Source organism: Chelonia mydas, chromosome 4 (assembly GCF_015237465.2).
Source record: "Chelonia mydas isolate rCheMyd1 chromosome 4, rCheMyd1.pri.v2, whole genome shotgun sequence".
Classification (NCBI taxonomy): domain Eukaryota; kingdom Metazoa; phylum Chordata; order Testudines; family Cheloniidae; genus Chelonia; species Chelonia mydas.
This window is the reverse complement of record NC_057852.1, coordinates 15,328,696-15,345,126: the sequence shown is the minus strand read 5'-3', so window position 1 is coordinate 15,345,126 and position 16,431 is coordinate 15,328,696. Positions and strand designations below refer to the sequence as shown.

The 16,431-nt window shown below is 44.7% G+C and overlaps 1 protein-coding gene and 2 long non-coding RNA genes across 5 annotated transcripts in view; 1 reads left to right on the top strand and 2 right to left on the bottom strand.

The window, feature by feature from the left end:
• The window catches only part of SHROOM3 (shroom family member 3), a 102,123-nt gene extending 101,727 nt beyond the window's left edge, over positions 1-396 (bottom strand). For 2 of the 3 annotated variants that reach the window (XM_027828808.3, XM_037896723.2), the window contains exon 1: positions 322-394. In XM_027828808.3, the coding sequence (XP_027684609.3) occupies positions 322-344 (23 nt within the window). In that variant the 5' untranslated portion in view covers positions 345-394. Of the gene's footprint in view, positions 1-321 lie in introns of all 3 variants that reach the window. The other variant, XM_037896724.2, reaches the window with a different exon arrangement.
• A 1,735-nt stretch (positions 397-2,131) lies between these two features.
• On the top strand, positions 2,132-4,278 carry LOC122465451. The gene is made up of 3 exons (XR_006290337.1): positions 2,132-2,244; positions 3,061-3,153; positions 4,072-4,278. It is a non-coding gene; the product is annotated as an uncharacterized LOC122465451 (long non-coding RNA).
• Positions 4,279-10,399: 6,121 nt separating this feature from the next.
• On the bottom strand, positions 10,400-15,683 carry LOC122465453. Its single transcript, XR_006290341.1, has 3 exons — positions 15,620-15,683; positions 15,173-15,269; positions 10,400-10,514 (listed from the first exon to the last, which is right to left on the bottom strand). It is a non-coding gene; the product is annotated as an uncharacterized LOC122465453 (long non-coding RNA).
• Positions 15,684-16,431: the final 748 nt, after the last annotated feature.

The following is a 16,431-nucleotide window of genomic DNA, read 5'->3' as shown; positions in this document are numbered from 1 at the left end:
CTACATTCCTCTCCTTCAAATCACTTCTCAAGACAAATTCAGGACAGTGCAAAGACTTCAGTTGTGCCTTTACTCCTCCAGACAATGAGCACCTGCCCAGTGGGTAGGCCCCATCTGCCTTTAGATTGGGACAACCATTTAAATGGGCAATAGACCATGTACTGTACCAACATGTCCCAAATATGAAGATTTCACTCATTGTGTCTGGATGTATATACCTGTGCCAGTGTCTGAACATTGGCATCTCTTAACTCATCAAGAGTGTCACTTCATGCACACATAGGGTGACCATAAAGTCAAGAGAAACTCAATAGCTCTTACATCTTTAGGATGACAGAAGACATAAATAGGAACACAGGAATCGCCAGACTGGATCAGAGCAGGGGTCCATCTTGTCCTGGAACCTTTCTCCAACAGTGGCCAGTACCAGCTTCTTCAAAGGAAAGCACAAGAAACCTCATGCTGGGTACCTATGGAATACCCGGTCCATAAGGAACATACCTTCCTAAACCCTGTCAGCTAGTGTTTGGCTTGTGCCCTGCACAACGAAGGCTTCTAATTTTTTTAACCTATCTAATGTAGCTTTGGATATTCCTGTTATCTATATAAATTTCCAGGCCATGTTTTACTCCGGCTAAGCTCTTAGCATTGATATCTTGTGGCAGTGAGTTCCACAGACTAATTACACATCACGTAAAACAGCGCCGGTTTGTAATTTGCTGCCTTTCCATTTCACTGACTGTCCCCTCATTGGATTATGATGTGAAGCTCCACTTCTCAGTACCATTCATTATTTTGCATACCTTCCCCATGTCTCCTCTAAGCAAGGGGACAATAAAGTGGGCTCAGGGATGTTTCCCTTTACAAATCAATTTGATTTTTAACTAAGATATTTACATGGTAAGCACTCTGGGACAGACACTGTATTTTACTACATGTCTGTACAGCACCTAATACAATGGGGCCCCTACCTGGTTAGGGCCTCGAGGCGCTACTCTAATACAAATAAATACTAAAACCAGAATACAGGTTAATAAGTTCCATTTGCCAGATGCACCCTTGGTTTGTCCTGTTTAAAAGGTATGTTTAATGAGCACGATTTTCCTTTCAATCCCTTTCTGCCAGCATCACAGCCTGTATTACAAACAATCTAAGTGGTATCTGATTCAAGAACAATGAAGGAAAAGCCAGTTCTTGTGCTGTAATTTTCAGTTAAGTGTAGCTTCCCCCACGTGGAAGTGAGCTCACAACACCACTTTGCACTGATATAGCACTTTCCAGCCAAGAATCTTAATGCTTTTTACAGAGCTTGGTACATTTTATAATTGCCCCAATGTCACAGATGGAGAAACTGAGACATAGAGGCAGATGCTCTATGGAGCCATGACAAATAACAAATACACAACTCCCTAGGCCTTTTTTAAATCAATATTCAGATACTAAGGAATCATTTAGCAATCACGGTGGAGCAGAGAAACAAAGCATGACGTTGATTCACTGATTCAGACCTGTGAACGACTGTGAATAGGTTTGTAGGCACTGCGAGGCATGTGCTTTAAATGGACTTGGCGTGCCAGTGACCCATTGTTTAGAGTCACTGAATATGTTCCCTGGCAATCACCCATACCTGGGGCATTTATCAGGATCCTGATGAAATCGATTCTCCTGTACTCTTATTAGACTCCCTTGAAAATCTTCTTGTCTCCACTCAGAATAGGCTGAGCCTCTTTAACCTACAAATCCTGCTGGTTACCCCATTTGCATTAAGCAGGAGCCAGCCCTTTGGTGAGTTTTGTGCTACACACTGAGTCACCATGTCCAGCCACAGTCACTTACTGTTTGCTCTCTTTAGCCACTTTCCGAGCAGTCAAAGCCATTACACACGACAAGGTTACCTGTCCGCCCCTAAACACAGCTGGTCTAAGAGACAGCATATTGATTACTTCTGAAATTAGCAGTCCAGCCTGGAAGGACAGAACCACACACATTAGCCCCTCTGTAGAGGGGTGGTCACCCGCTCCTGCCTTAAAAGCCCAGGGAGAGGGCTGTGGCAGGGAAGGAAAAGCAGGGCTGATTGGGAGAAGCAGCCTCAGCTGGGGGCCATGCCCCAATCAGGCCACGGCTGGCTTAATCAGGGCCCAGCTGGCCCTTATAAGAGGGCAGTGGGCCAGGAGCACATAGAGTCTCTTCTAGCTGTGGAGGGAGATGGGCTTGGCTGCTAGGGAGCATACCAGGGTACCTGAGGTAAAGCAGGGCTGGGGAAGGCCAGAGGAGCAGGGAGGATACAGACTGGAAAAGCCCCAGGCTGCAGGCCTGGCAGAAGGCCTAAGACAGGGTACTGGGGTTGCAACAGGGCAGCCCAAGGGTAGACGGAGGCAACAGGTCCAAACCCCCCTTGCCTATGATGACTGGCTTATACAGACTGCAGTCAGCCCCAGTGAAAGGGGGCTAGATGGTGACAGGCAGTAGCCCATAGGCTGAGGCAAGGTAGGGATAGAGGGTGGTGGGTTCCCCGGGGAGGGGAGACCAAGATCTGTGGGGTATTGCCTGGAGGGGAAGCGCCCCAGGCAAAAGGGCACTGGGGTCTGGGAGGGACATGGGGGGCCAGCGATGGTGAGACACTAGCAGAGGGCGCTCCAGAGCTGGTAAAAAAGAGCTAATTCCCAGACAGCCAGCAGGAGGTGCTGCTGGGTGAGTCTGTGACCCATTACACTCTCTTTTCCAAATCGCAAAATAGGTTCCTTTTATGTTTGGGACAAAGATTTTGCTTCTTATACAATCTAATCATTCCTAGCGGGAGAGGCATAAAAGTAAATCATCACCACACACTGCTCTTATGATTGCTACCACATGTGAGTCTGCTCTTGATCGTACCACTGCATCATTGGCACTGAAGTCTTTGAGAGCAGAATCTGGTCAGCCAACTCTCTAGGCTCCCAGGCTGCACTGACTATACTTTGCAGTGCACACAATTGGGGGCTGATCCTATTCCTACTGAAGTCAACAGGACTTCAGTAAACCAGGCGTGGGCCCCCTTCCTCCTGCAACTTCTTTCTACAGGAACTGTTCAGGGTGTGACCGAAAAAGATTTTCCTTGGCTCTCCCTGGACACCAGTGAAAAACAGCTGGTCCCTCCCTGTGAGCACCATGCAGGTGTGTATCATTATGTAGTTTCTGTTGTGAAACTCTCCTTCCTCTGTTTGTGTGTTTGTGCTACTGGGAGGGGTGAGTTCAGAATTGCTATGGGGCTATGTGGGTGTACAGAGCTGTTAAGCCCAACTCATGTGGAAGGAGACTCCTTCCTTTAGAATTAATCTCCAGGAACTTTTATAAGACTCATTACCTTGCGATGAAGGGTTTTGCCAAGCGTCTTTCAACATGCCCTTTAAAATCTCACTCATCATTTCGTATCTCCCTTATTCCAGCTGTCAGGGGGACAGACCCAGCTGAGGGAGAGCCTTGCATTAGGATCTCTCAGTTGCATGTGCTACATCTAAACACAGGATGCCACTAGCTGTGGGGATGTTAGTTGTCCCATGTTAGCACTCAGTGAAGGACTAGTTAATTTCAGCCACTAATACATGTGAAACAAATTACATTAGTTTGCAAATGGGATTGGGGAAGGGGGGAGAAAAATCACAAGGGGAACAATTTTTCACTTGAAATATAAAGTAAATGGCAAAAATGAACCAACTGGATCTGCATATGGTAGAGAAGAATTTAGGCCAAGATTTTCAGATAAAAGTGGGATTGATGCCTATAAGTGGAGCCTGATACTTAAACACCCAACATGACTTTATATTTTGTTATGAAATCCTCATCAGATCTAATAATAAACTTAATAACAGAAGCATGTTTAAATCATTCCAGTATACACACGTTGGACACTTTAAAAGGAACAGCGTACTAGATAAAGGAACAAGCCAATCCAGCTCTCATTGGGCGATTTCTGCATCATTCAAGAATGTCTGTTCAGTCTTGCTGCCCAGTGGAGAGCTGTGACATTAGGGCCTGTCTGGCTGCAAGATCCCTTTCTAACTGCCGCCAATTATCCCACCACCTCATCCCTAGGTTTCAGCGATTTACACAAGGTCATGCTTGAAAGAACAACCAAAAACCTCAACAGCCCCTAGGACAACAGTCGGAGCAGGAAACTGCAAAGGGTCAGGATGGAACCCCCAGGACTTTCAGCACAGTGTATCTTCTACAGTACAAGTAAACATTTCAGTACAATCCTTCCCCAAAACAACAACAGGAACAAGGAGAAAAGAGATTAAGGAAATCCAACAATATTCTGGCAGAAAATTGCCTTCTCCAGACACTCAGGGGAAAAAAGCTAGTGAAACTAGATTATCAAACCTGGCATGAAATGCCCTGAGAAAAGAACCCGTGCGCAGGCTGAGAATAGACCCTTCTGCTTGGATTTCCAATAGAAACTAATGTCAGGTTTCAGAGTAGCAGCTGTGTTAGTCTGTATTTGCAAAAAGAAAAGGAGTACTTGTGGCACCTTTCTCTAAGGTACCACAAGTACTCCTTTTCTTTTTAATAGAAACTAAGGCTTTCCACCTACAGCATGTCTTCCAACAGAAACACTCACTAACCTAAATCATGAGACTGTCTCTCATACTGTCCTCTGTGCCCCCTTCTGACATCTGTAAATATTGAGCGCGCGCGCACACACACACACACACACACACAGAGTTAACTCACAGACCTTGGTGCTGCTGCCCAACAGGCCAGGACCTTCAGAACTGGGTGCGGGTCTGAGTGCATAGCGAGCTGTATTTGGAGCCCGTACGCCAGTGACATGCGGCTTTACCATTAATGCTATAGTTTGCACGAAGAGGTGAAGCTGTGCTCAAAAAGGGTATCCCAGAGGGAGGGAGACAGAGAGCCAGTCTTGCTCACACCTTGAACAGGCAGACAACTAACTAGGACAAAGCTCCTCTTCCTAACAACCTGCAGCCGTGGTCTTGCTCCATACCTGCTCTGCAGCAATTGCCATTGCTGCAGGCACCAAGGTGATGACAACACTTGAGTGAAAGAGAGCAGAGTGACTAAAACCGGGAGGGGGAAATACTGGGCATTTATAAAGGATACTCCTCATTTGTTTTTACCTTTTGCAGATGTTGCCTTTGCTACTTAGAAATCCGCTATATTTTCCCCTCCCGTATTCAGTCACTCTGACCCCTGTTGTGTAGATATCATCTTTTACAGATGGGCAAGATGATGCACTGAAAAATTAAGACCAAAATTTTCAAAAAAACAGGAGCCTAAAGTTAAGCTCCTAAATCCTTATTTCGTGGTCTAATTAAATGGCCTGATTATCAGAAATGCTGCGGATCCAATAGAGCCCATTAACTTCAGTGGGAGCTGCTGGGTGGTGAACAGTTTTGAAAATCTGTCCACTAATTTAGGAGCTTAACGTCAGGTTCCTATTTTTGAAAATCTTGGCCACAGTGAGCTGCCCAAAATCACACCGCAAATCAGCAGCAGAGCAGGAAATAGAATTTAGGTTATTGACTTCCAATTGCCTTCCCTAGACAACACTCCCTGCCCATTCGTGTATCACTTGCATCGTATGTTTCCTGAATTTATTACTCTCACGATGCAATGAGAATATATCTTTCCACTACACCAGCAACAGGAGAACATCCCACACACAGTTTAATTAATGAGGTGCCTAAATCTTCTTAAATCAAAACGCTTTCTCTCAAGCACACAGACCAATGCTGTGGTGCCTTCCTTTGATCTCCATGTTACTCAGGCAACTTCCAACTGGGCTGCCCTTCAGAGCTTGTTTTTGATACCTAAATTCTCCAGACATCATTAAAAAGGTACCACCATAAAACAGGAGCCATCAGCAGCAAGTGAGGCGCTGCTAATCCCAATCCAAAAATAACATCTGCCCACATGACAGCTGTAAGGAGAGCCGGGAGGGAATCACAAGTCTCATGCAAGAGAAGAAGGAAATGTTTTCAATTACATTTGGGTGCTGGTGCCACTCTGTCAGTTATCCAAGCTCAGCCCTTCCTGTACATAATGGGCATCTGCATTGCTGCCACTGTTGAAAGAACAGTTATGCCCTGGATTAAATATTATTGTGGATACCAACTGCTGTCTTACTTGTAGAGAAAACATATTTCACAACCAGGCAGCTTGCTGGCTTTGCTCTCATTGAATAGTGATAGCCTTAAAACCTTTTCCTTAGCATTTGCTTAAGTCGGATTAGCATCATCCAGTCATGTACTTGAAAGACTATTCCACTGAGCAATACTTTGTTAAATTCTGATTAAACAATGAGACATGCCAAGACAGAGACGATGGGGTATTAATTCATACCTTGCACCTTCTGCAGAGACCTTGTCAACAACACACTGATATGGGAAATTTAACACGCTCGAGTGGGAATGAAACTGCAAATTGCTGAGCTCCCTTAACGTTTGGGTTGTGGCAGGCTGAGACACATGATCGGGCTCCAGAGTGACTGGCTGCAATTAAACCAAGTAGATAATACTATTTTTACAAAAGAATAGTGGGGAGTATTTTGAAAAGTGCTCAGCATCGACTTCAACATTGATCCCAGGGATGATAACGGTAAAACTCTCCTTGATTTCAAAGGGAAGCAGAGGTCGGCCAACGTTGAACATTGTTTGAAAATATGGCCCTATGATGTTAATTACGTTAATTAAACCATAATTTCAAATATGGCCAAAAAACACAACTGTCAAGTAAGGGTCTGGGACGAAAACCTAATTATGCTGTTACAAGTGCAGATAGGCTCTTGAATCACATGACATGATGAAAGACATGTGGAGACGCATCTCATGACTCCAAGGAGCCAAATAAACTCTCAGCTATCAACAAATGAAGCAACCGCAGTTACAGTGCACTCTAGTGAGAGAGGAAAGTCAGCAGAGCATTTAAAGGTAATATAACCTCCTTTTATTACCATATAAAACTGCTGAGCAGGGCCCACAACATTTTGACCTACCAGTTATCTTGTACATTGAGAACTTGGGCTGGTCCCAATTCAAAGAATTTTACGTGGTAATAAAATGAGAATATAATCCCTTTGAATGCTGTGGAATCTGATGGACTCGTGTGTTTGTACAGCACCTAACACAGGGGAGTTCTGATCTTGTCTTTGGGTGAAACCACAGAACAAATAAATAATAAAATAATAATAATGTTGACTGCTTTTGAAACAACATAACAGATTTGAGTACCACAATTTATCTGGGTTCTAGCCTGTGAGCACCAGACTGGCAGGACATGGTGACGAACAGCTTTTTCAATATGTCACATTATATTTGAAACTGTTTTATAGTCTTGCAATGTGAATATAGTGAGATCATAGACTATTCCTGCTGGTAATAGCTCATCTTAAGTGATCACTCTCCTTACAATGTGTATGATAAACACCCATTTTTTCACGGTGTGTGTGTATATAAATCTCCTCACTGTATTTTCCACTTTATGCATCCGATGAAGTGAGCTGTAGCTCACGAAAGCTTATGCTCAAATAAATTGGTTAGTCTCTAAGGTGCCACAAGTCCTCCTTTTCTTTTTGCGGATACAGACTAACACGGCTGCTACTATTATACATACGATATTGATGGGGATTCTGGAGAGCATCCAAGCTATTTGAGCCGCTAAAACACAGGCCAATAATTCTCTAGCAATACCATATGGCTACCAAATGAAGTTGAATTACCCTGAAAATATTCCATACGCCTATGTTTTTATTCCACTTTCCACTAATATTAAAACAGTAACATCTTCAGTGCAAGGCAGAGCATTGCCTGGGGATTAGCAACCAGCCAAGTTTAACAGATTTGGGGCCAGCAGCTTCTCTCAGCAGGTCATTAATCCCCCCCGAAATGCCTTTCACCTTGATCACTGGACTTGAGGATCTGCAGGGCGTCACTGTGAAAACTGATTATCTTTGAGGGTTTCACCAAAGGCTCAGAATCAAAGCTCGGGGGGAAACTCAAAGTACACAACTTTTGACTCTAGAGAAACTTCAGCCTTCTGAGAAAGGGAATTTCAGGAAGTGAAGGACTATTTGAACACCACGCTTCTAACAGAATGCCTCACTCATGCAGTTATCTTGGGTGCTGCACATAAAAAGAGCTAATTCTCCCACCTCTGCCCCGTGTGGTCATGTGGGTACCTCCCCTTTATTATCATGAAAATTAATTTCATAACCTTCCCTTGTGCCGGAGTAGAGAATACGATCCTTCCGACCCTTACCCATATAAATAGTCCTAGCTTCCTCCAAAAGCCCTAGACCCCTGAGTGTGCAATGAACTTATCAGCTTCTGCTTAGTGACCCCATGTGACAGTGTGAGCAGCTGAAAGGCCGACTCATCACTCTGGGCACGTTGCAAGAGTCCCCACCAAGGCCAATGTAAGGAGATAATTGATTGCATTCTGGATAAAGTTAGTAAGGGGGATGCCACTCCTCTGCTGGGGACAGCTAAAAGCGAGACAGGAGGGAGACAGAAAACGTTGGGAGGAGAGACCAAAGGAGCCCAGAACCTCAGCGAGGCGAGATCTAGCACCCTGTGCCTGGTGAGAAGGTAAAAAGCCTTACGTTGCGGGGGACAAGCACCTGTATAGCACATTGTAAATAAAGCACCCGGTGTTGAACCTATGCAGGCGTGTGTGAGGACTGTTTGCAGCAAGGACTCCAGGGTCAGGTTAACTCCTCCTCTGACACCCCAGTTTAGGAAAATACTTAAACATGGTGCTTAACGTTAAGCATGTCCTTAAGTCCTGTGTAAATGCTTAACTTTATGTATGGCCTGAAGTCCACTTTAATGGGAGGTGACTTAAGCGTGTGCTTAAAGTTATGTACGGGTTTGAGTGCTTTCCTGAGTAGGGATGCTCCCCCTTAGCCAGGGCCTTCTCAAGGAGCACCTGAACAAGAGCATGGAGCAGCCCCACTCGCACAGCTTGCAATGTAGGAATCTGTTCAGCAAACTTTGTTTGGCAGCTCCACAAACCATAACCAGCTGGAAAAGCAAATCTGCCAATCTACAGGAAAATCCAATGTTTGCTCAGAGGTGCCCGGGAGGGATAGAGACTTCCTTGTATCTGTGGAGCCCTAATCCTGGATCCAGCAGAGCCAAAAATGTGCTCTTAGGCAGTTGAGAAAACAATTGTACTTTCTCCCTCTGTGAGCTAGATTGTGTATTGAATTTAATCTTAGGTGTGGCAGCACCATAGGGAAAGTTTATTCAGCGTTCTTGAGTGGAAACAATACCCAGTACTCAGGTTGGATGGAAATGTTGGTTCTATAGCATACCTACACTCCTCTGTTAGGCTGGCATGCCAGTCCATATTTCATTACAAGCAATCATAGCTACTGATGTTTGTAGCCACGATATCCTCATGAGAAGTTCCCCCAGCCTCTCTCTGCACACCAGGGCAAGTTGCACATACAGAAAGGTAAATGTACCTTGTTTAACCAGCAACAGAGGCAGGTGTCTATGAATTCATCCTCTCCCCGAAGGTTTGTTATAATAGAAATTGAAGTCTCAAAATGCCACAATGTAGCACTTTCACCCACACGTTAGTTAATGCAAATTCGGGACAAATTCATGGCGTCTCCTATGGAGGAAGCCAGCGCAGAAATCGGAGCTCACGTACTGTCTGTGCAGGTTGGGGGGAGTGGAACCAAGAATACAGAGAAATGACTCAGCCAGCCATCATATATAAAGAAATATTTCCTGGTGAACCAACAAAGCTCCAGCTCTCTGACTTCTCATTCTTCTCCAGACACATTGTGCTTCTTCTAGCTCAGGAGTATTCATTCACATTCCCCTCCTCCCGGTCAGGCTGGGATTCTGACAAATGTTCTCCAGGCTTTCAAATACTCAAACACAAAAGAGAGGAGTATACTAAAAAGAAATGGCAAATATTGGTTTAGCAGTTGAAGTCAGAGTTTGCGTAAGTGAAAGGGAGGGAACAAGAACTACCCAATATTACATTGATATCTACACAGCGGCATTCAGGAACCAGAACTCCATCACCCCAGATTCAAAAAGGACATACCATTGCTCTTAATAACGGGCATGTCTTGTTCTGGTAGCATTCCCGTGTCTTCCAAACCCTATTAACACTTTAAACTATTCTTATGCAGGGAGGATATTCCAAGTTGCCTCGCATAGCCATAAAATGGTTTTTATTTTCCACGTAAGTTGAAAACATTGGTCAAATGTTCATGCACCCAGAAACCAACATCTAAGGCTCTGATTCAGCAAAGCATTTATACTGGTGCTTCCACTGACTGCATTATTATTATTTTTTTGCAGACAATTTTGATTTTTCATCAAAAAAAATGAACATCCCAAACCCAAAATATTTCAATTTAGAAATGCTGCCAAAGTACCTCATGGGAGCTGTTGTTCGGATACCCTAAGTCTCCATTCTCCTCTATGGGCTGACTCCTCGGCCAGACTACATCGCTCCTGATGCATTGCCTCTCCTCTCTGCTTGCAGCTGTGCTAGAGATATGGAATGTTTAAAAGAACAACAATGGGATTGTTAAAGATGAGCTCTCCTGCCCAGGTCCTCAGACTTCCATTGAAAATCAATGGGAGTTAGGGGCCTAAACACCTTCGAGAATCTGGGCCTCAGTGCCTTCATAAGGAGAACCGCTCACCTCAGGGTTTAAGGTTCTTCAAACCTGGGGTTTGGGTTCAGATCCAGCATTTGATTTGGGCCATTAAAGAGCTGGGGGAGCTGCAAAGTTTGGATCTGGGACCAAATACACCAAGGGTGATGTTTGTACTCAGTGGTTTAGGGCCATTTCTATTGCTACAGCATTTCTAATGTTCTTTGCCTCTTATGAACGGGGGTGGAGGGAGACCTTCAGACAGTATAAATCGGCATCATGCCAGTTAAGTCAATACCCCCATGCCAGACTTTACACCCACTGAGGAATGAGAAAAATCCGTATGAAAATACTTGTGGCAAAGTGGAGTTTTGTACTCCAAATTTAAGTTCTTATTAAATGGTGGATACCCAGGACCTACTTCTCTTCTCACTCACTCCAGTTTAATGACAATATAAAAGAATTAACTCCAACAGAGTGACTCCTGTGTAAATGAGAGCAGAATCAGGCTCCAAACTGGTTGGCCAGGAGCAGCTAGCAAACCCTCCCCTGTTAGTCTCTGTAAACCCCTGAGACACCAATTATGCATAAGCTATTTATTCTAAAGAAATAAATGACATGGCGTGAAGAGGGAAAAAGTGCCCATGTAGTCAGTTCCCTGCCTTCCCCGGTTATTAACTGCATTTTTAAAAATGAATGTATGGGTTCTTTAACCGTTCAAAACACTGTCTCGCTTGATTCATTGGTTTGGTCTCCAGTGAAGAATCAAAGGCTTTTACAAGAACGGCGAACACTCCACTACTATATCAGTCTAACCTGAGTGATAATAGCCCTGATCTCTGACAGCTTGACGGCTGTTATAGATACATAGCTGGGTTATTTTGGCGAGAGGGAAGAAGTTTGTAACGCATTGCTTTGTTCGGCTGATGTCTTACCCTCCTGACAGGCCGGAATATTTTCTGTGTACCTTCCAAACCCAATCAAAACAACCCCACAGTGTAAAAGGTACAGGAGGTGACTTTTTGACACTTTTCAGGACTTGCCATCCCTGGGAATTCTCATGCCCCCCACCCACCCTTGGTAACCTTCATAACAAAACAAGGCTGAATGCCTTCAGAAATGAGTCAGGCCAGAGCAAATGTTGCTCGTGTTTTATCACCCAGGAAACTCAGAAACTTTCCAAGAATGAAGTTATGGGAGTAAAGCAGGCAGCAGGGTAAGCCAGGGAGCTCTAACGCACGGTCTCTCGCAGACAACAACGCCTCAGTGTCAAAGCAACAAGACCAAGGGCATACACAAACCAGAGAAGAAAGCCTCTATAAGAACCTACAGAATGCTGGTTACAAACAGGTGGCGGAATACTAAAGAAAGAGAGACAGAGAGAGAGAGAACAAGCAGCAAGACCCAGACATGCCTGGAATACTTTTTTCAGGCTGGCATAAAGAATTTAAGGAATTAAGAGGGTTTTCTTTTTTCCTCTTCAGAAGAAATGTGAAGAATTTAATGATTACTCATTTTGATTGAACAAAAATACTATCTTGTCTCTTTCCAGGGCACTCTGCTATATCTAACTTACTTGCAACTTCAAAATAAATTTGGTTTTATGCTGCTGCTGCTGTCAGCTGGTGTTAGTGGGGTTTGCTAGAGCTGAGTGGATGATGGATTTTTTGGTTCACTGGCAACTGTGAATAATCAGGGAATAAATTGTTCCACAGCGAACTGGAAAAGCACTTTTTTTGGTGGAATTTTTGGCGAACAGAAATGTTGGGGAAAAAAATGTTTCAGGCTGAATGAAATGTTTAGTTCATCCTGAAACAAAATGTTTGCGTTTGAGCTTTGTCATTGTTTGTTCCCATAACACTGAAGGAAGTTTCAAAACAAGAAGTGTCATTTTAAACCCAAAAAAATCCACATATTTCATTTTGAAAATGATGAAACATTTCAATTTTTCACTTTTGTTCTGTCTTCTCAACAGGAATCACTGGGCGAAACCCACACAAATTCACAAAAACTTTCACCGTTGCAGGCATGGCTTTTTTTTTTTTTTACCACAAAAAGGTTTTGGCTGAAAATTTCCCCCCGCTCCAGCTCTAATTTTAACCGCTTTTGATATTCTTACATGACAGAGTTCGAGGATTTCAGAAGGACTAGGATTGAACTAAATAGCCAAATCTATCTCACCCTACGTTTCAACATTCTTCTGGGTGTTACAGAAGCAGTAACACGACCCCGTGCACTTGGAACAGTCTCTGCCACCTCATTCAGAAAATTACCTCCTCCTCCTCTCTAAGGGCTCCATCCTCCAACGTGCTGAGCCCAGTCCAACAAAGCTCTTAGACACACGAGTAGTCCTGTGGATTTCATTACTTGCATGTTTAAAGTCAATCGTGTTCTTAAGCACTTTACTGGATCGAGCCAGAGTGCTCAGCACGTTGCAGGATCAAGCCCTAATTTACCCCGCGGAACACGCTTCTTCTACAAAGCCTTCCAAGCAGGACGGCTGCTGAGGTTCACAGCAGGACCCCATACCCGAGGCATGTCTGCAACGATTTGTCTTGTGTTTGCACTACGTTATAAACTCCTTGGTGCAGGGAACGTATCTCTATTTGTGCAGCACCACGCACGCTATCAGCACTCAGTAAACACAACGAATGAAACACTAGCTTGAACCAGCCTCTGAGTTCCATTAGAGAAGAAATGACGACTTTGCAAATTAGAGTGAGTTCCTCTTGTCTGCACGTTAACTCAGTTAAAAAACCCAATACTTCTCTAGCACTTTTCATCAGTCCATCTGAAAGCCCTTTGCAAAGAAAGTATCTTCAACCCAATTTTACAGATGAGGAAACTGTAAACACAGAAGCAAAAGGTCACCTCGCAGGCCCGCATCTCAGCTGGGAGTAGAAACCAGGTCTTAAGTCTCTGTCCTTGTTATAGATCATGGAGGTGGGGGGGCCCCTGGGCCATGGCTGAACCAATCTTTGTCAGGTTTTGCCAAACCTGAGTGACACTACGACCTCCCATGCCAGGTCGCAACACTCACTCACTCACATTTGGAGGGGGTGCGCATAAGAGGGTTTGCCGGGCGGGGGAAATCTAAGCATCTCCCCCCCACGCACTTTAAATGGTGCTCCACAGACCCCGCCGGGTGACTCGTAGTTTCTAGCAAAAGGCAAGCTGCAGCGATTGGTAACATTATCTTGGAGAGTTATAGCACCCTGGTTAAATATTTTTGGCACTAAAGAAGAATAGGTTCATCAACACATCAATTTTCAGAATGGTTCTCAGGAAGAGCTGTCACTGTGGCACTGCCCCATTGCTGGGAATGGTCTCGGGAGAAACTGCGATCTTACTGTCACTCCACAGCAGGAGGCCGGGTCCAATGATGTAGCTCAGTGTTTGAATGCATGAGAAAGCAGGAGACTTTCCTTAGGGGTACAGTGCTGTGTGGTGTTGCTTTCAGAACTTACCTTATACATTTAAAAGACTCATGTGTTACCATGCATTGAAGTGAGATCTGTATTCCCGGAGTCCTAATTCGCACAGATTGTTACAATGACATTTCCTTCTTCATTTACTTCATTTACTTGTGAATTATTCAGTTTTACTATATGGATTAGTAGTGATGTGAGAAATGTGTGACAGTGACATAAATACCATACGGTCATATTTGTTTCTTATTATGGAAGAAAAATAGGAAGAAAATCTTCTCATTTAGGTTTGAAAACATGTGATGTAACTGATATATTTCTTGGTACAAGTCTCTTGAATCAAATACTCTCTTCTCTTCCAAACCAGCTCTGAAAAGCTCTCTAACATGACAGTGTGACTGTCCTTCCCAATTCTCCATGCTGAATTTTCACACCAAGTGTCAACAGCAAGATAAAATGGATTAACATTTATTAGGCAAAATGTATCCATGGTATAACTGCATTTCGTCAATACAGTTACATGAGGAATGAATTTGTCCCACTGAAGCCAATGTGCACAGTGGGTCCACTGGCATACACCATCAAACCATGATGCCTTCATGCAGATTAGCACTGTCCCCTATATGTAGCTTTTCTTTCCTTTCTCTCCATGCAGTGGAACACTGTTCCGCTGTCCAAAACAGAGGCAGGAGCATTTCCTACAACAGCTGAAGTTATTATTTATACTCCTGTGGCATCTAGAGGCTCTCACTGAGATTGGGGCCCTATTGGCTAGGTGCTGCACAAACACGTAGAAAGGGACAATCCCTGCCCTGAGAAGCTCACAATCTCAATAGACAAGACCGACTGTATGGGTGGGAGGGGAAACAGAAGCGACTTGCCCAAAGTCATTGGCAGAGCCATGGACAGAACCCAGGTTTCTTGACTCCAGGCCAGTGCCCTGTGCACTAGACACTTTTACATGACTGTCTGATTATTCAAAACAGGTTTTTCCTCAGTCCCGTCTCCTTATTCTCTTTATTGCAGCTTTTCCAGGAAAGTAAGTTAATGAATGTTAAACAAATAATTGCAGGGTGCAGATCAGACCTTGTGCAAACCACTCACGGGCTGGCAAACTCACCGTGAATTTAATGATGTTAAGAGTTGTAAAAATGGAGACGCGGGCATCTCTGCAATGGAGCTGCTGCTCCTATCTGATCTCTGCTGATATGGTCTGCCTGTAACGCCAAGTAGAATTTGCTTAGTTGTTCTTTTCTTCTTTGTCTAATCAATCGCTACAAGCCACCCCCAGCTAGTCACTCAGCTCTTCTGTGCTGCGGAGGCTCAAGACAAAACCGGGATAAAGAATGAAACACCTTTCACCCCAAAGCATGTAACAGGTCAGGAAGGTCAAACAACTGTCATTGGCAGGACAGCTTGGTGAATCAACTTTGGGACTGCAGCTAGAATTCACCGTGCCCTAGAGGACCGTCCCACCCCCTCCCCAGCCCCTTGGGTTAGCGGTTCAAAAGAACGAAGGCAAATGTGGTCAGGACTTAAAGGCTCAGCCCTGCAAAGCTCTACTCACATGAGCAATCCTTATTGTCTGACTAGTCCCATAGAAGTCAAGAGGGGAGGGGTGGCTGTTATACCTGCATAAGGATGATAAGAAGAGGCTTCATCAACAGGGACACCCCAACATACACCTTGGTGTTTCCCAACCCCCAGTGTTTCTCCTGGTCTCCCAAGCCCAACCCAGAGTTCTTCCTTTGCAGGAAGTCAGGTGAGGAAGCCAGCAGGCAGCAGTACCATCACCTTGCTGCTGAGAATAGCACTGGACTGGCTGCCACTGGTGATCAGGCCTTTCCGGACCTGCTCCCTGCTGTTGGCTGTCTCACTGTGGTCTGGACGTGCCATGTAATGAAGTCAGTAGTGCTCAGTCAGCACTTTCCCATTTGTGTACAGCTGGCAACAACAGGCAGATGGCTGCCTCTGCACAACATTGACGTCTGGTCCCCTCCTAGCCCTGCACCCACACCTACAGTATCACCTTCCCCAGAGTCCCACCTGCTCCTGAGCACTGTACAGAAAAGACACACACACATGCACTCATCAGGAGAAATTATAGCCAGATGGTGCAGAGGGTGGAGCACACAGCTCTGATCCCGAAATTTAATTTATGCAGGCAATTCCCTGCACATGCCCAGAGTCCCAGTACCGCCCCGGGGCTCTCCACATCCACCAGGGTCAGTCTGCCTATGTAGATCTGATTGCAGGACCAGGAGCTACACTTGGAAAACTGAGCTGGGTGAATAATGCCAATAAGCCCCCAAACAACACTTAACAACAAGCCTATGTTAAACATACAAGGGCCTGAGCCTGACAAAAAAATCTTTACTT